At 30.8% G+C, this 2500-nt stretch overlaps 1 protein-coding gene across 1 annotated transcript in view; it reads left to right on the top strand.

The window, feature by feature from the left end:
• Positions 1–2500, top strand: part of LOC137630315 (bifunctional hemolysin/adenylate cyclase-like) — a 28221-nt gene that overhangs the window by 15380 nt on the left and 10341 nt on the right. The window contains exons 2-3 of the mRNA XM_068361756.1: positions 1–960; positions 1112–1657. The exon at positions 1–960 is cut by the window's left edge and continues 450 nt beyond it. Of these exons, the coding sequence (XP_068217857.1) occupies positions 1–960; positions 1112–1657 (1506 nt within the window). The remainder of the gene's footprint in view (positions 961–1111; positions 1658–2500) is intronic.

Here is a 2500-nt window from a genome sequence, read left to right on the forward strand (position 1 = left end):
TCGTTTTAGATGGAGATGAAAGAATATTTGTTTTAGCTGGAGATGAAAGAATATTCGTATTAGCTGGAGGTGAGAGAAAATTCGTTTTAGATGGAGATGAAAGAATATTTGTTTTAGCTGGAGATGAAAGAATATTCGTATTAGCTGGAGGTGAAAGAAAATTCGTTTTAGATGGAGATGAAAGAATATTTGTTTTAGCTGGAGATGAAAGAATATTCGTATTAGCTGGAGGTGGAAGAAAATTCGTTTTAGATGGAGATGAAAGAATATTTGTTTTAGCTGGAGATGAAAGAATATTCGTATTAGCTGGAGGTGAAAGAAAATTCGTTTTAGATGGAGATGAAAGAATATTTGTTTTAGCTGGAGATGAAAGAATATTCGTATTAGCTGGAGGTGAAAGAAAATTCGTTTTAGATGGAGATGAAAGAATATTTGTTTTAGCTGGAGATGAAAGAATATTCGTATTAGCTGGAGGTGAAAGAAAATTCGTTTTAGATGGAGATGAAAGAATATTTGTTTTAGCTGGAGATGAAAGAATATTCGTATTAGCTGGAGGTGAAAGAAAATTCGTTTTAGATGGAGATGAAAGACTATTTGTTTTAGCTAGAGATGAAAGAATATTCGTATTAGCTGGAGGTGAAAGAAAATTCGTTTTAGATGGAGATGAAAGAACATTTGTTTTAGCTAGAGATGAAAGAATATTCGTATTAGCTGGAGGTGAAAGAAAATTCGTTTTAGATGGAGATGAAAGAACATTTGTTTTAGCTAGAGATGAAAGAATATTCGTATTAGCTGGAGGTGAAAGAAAATTCGTTTTAGATGGAGATGAAAGAACATTTGTTTTAGCTAGAGATGAAAGAATATTCGTATTAGCTGGAGGTGAAAGAAAATTCGTTTTAGATGGAGATGAAAGAATATTTGTTTTAGCTGGAGATGAAAGAATATTCGTATTAGCTGGAGGTGAAAGAAAATTCGTTTTAGATGGAGATGAAAGAATATTTGTTTTAGCTGGATATGAAAATTTTTTTTAGCTAGAGGTAAATGAATATTTGTTTTAGCTGGAGATAAAAAAAATGCGTATTAGCTGGAGGTGAAAGAAAATTCGTTTTAGATGGAGATGAAAGAATATTTGTTTTAGCTGGAGATGAAAGAATATTCGTATTAGCTGGAGGTGAAAGAAAATTCGTTTTAGATGGAGATGAAAGAATATTTGTTTTAGCTGGAGATGAAAGAATATTCGTATTAGCTGGAGGTGAAAGAAAATTCGTTTTAGATGGAGATGAAAGAATATTTGTTTTAGCTGGAGATGAAAGAATATTCGTATTAGCTGGAGGTGAAAGAAAATTCGTTTTAGATGGAGATGAAAGAATATTTGTTTTAGCTAGAGATGAAAGAATATTCGTATTAGCTGGAGGTGAGAGAAAATTCGTTTTAGATGGAGATGAAAGAATATTTGTTTTAGCTGGAGATGAAAGAATATTCGTATTAGCTGGAGGTGAAAGAAAATTCGTTTTAGATGGAGATGAAAGAACATTTGTTTTAGCTAGAGATGAAAGAATATTCGTATTAGCTGGAGGTGAAAGAAAATTCGTTTTAGATGGAGATGAAAGAACATTTGTTTTAGCTAGAGATGAAAGAATATTCGTATTAGCTGGAGGTGAAAGAAAATTCGTTTTAGATGGAGATGAAAGAACATTTGTTTTAGCTGGATATGAAAATTTTTTTTAGCTAGAGGTAAATGAATATTTGTTTTAGCTGGAGATAAAAAAAAATGCGTATTAGCTGGAGGTGAAAGAAAATTCGTTTTAGCTGGAGATAAAAGAAATTTTTTTTTAACTGGAGTAAAATAAATCTGTTTTAGCTGGAGATAAAAGAAAATCAGCATTGGCTGGAGGTGAACGAAAATTCGTTTTAGCTGGAGATAAAAGAAATTTTTTTTTAACTGGAGTAAAATAAATCGGTTTTAGCTGGAGATAAAAGAAAATCAGCATTGGCTGGAGGTGAACGAAAATTCGTTTTAGCTGGAGATGAAAGAAATTTGTTTTAGCTGGAAATAAAATAATTTTTCTTTTTACTGGAGATAAGGAAAATTTGTTTTAGCTTGAGATAAAAGAGAATTAGTATTGGCTGGAGGTGAAAGAAAATTCGTTTTAGCTGGCGATGAAAGAATATTTGTTTTAGTTGGAGATAAAAGAAGTTTTTTTTCTAGCTGGAGATAAAAGAATATTTATTTTAGCTAGAGATAAAACAAAATTTGTATTAGGTTGAGGTGAAAGAAAATATATTTTAGCTTGAGATGAAATTTGTTGTAGCTGGAGATGAGAGAAATCTTTATTTTATCTGGAGATGAGAGAAATCTTTATTTTATCTGGAGATGAGAGAAATCTTTATTTTATCTGGAGATAAGAGAAATCTTTATTTTATCTGGAGATAAAAGAAAATTTGTTTTAGGTATTTACAAAGGAAAATTCTTAGTAACTGGAGTTGAAATGAATTTATT

This window comes from Palaemon carinicauda, chromosome 38 (genome assembly GCF_036898095.1).
Source record: "Palaemon carinicauda isolate YSFRI2023 chromosome 38, ASM3689809v2, whole genome shotgun sequence".
Taxonomy (NCBI): Eukaryota; Metazoa; Arthropoda; class Malacostraca; order Decapoda; family Palaemonidae; genus Palaemon; species Palaemon carinicauda.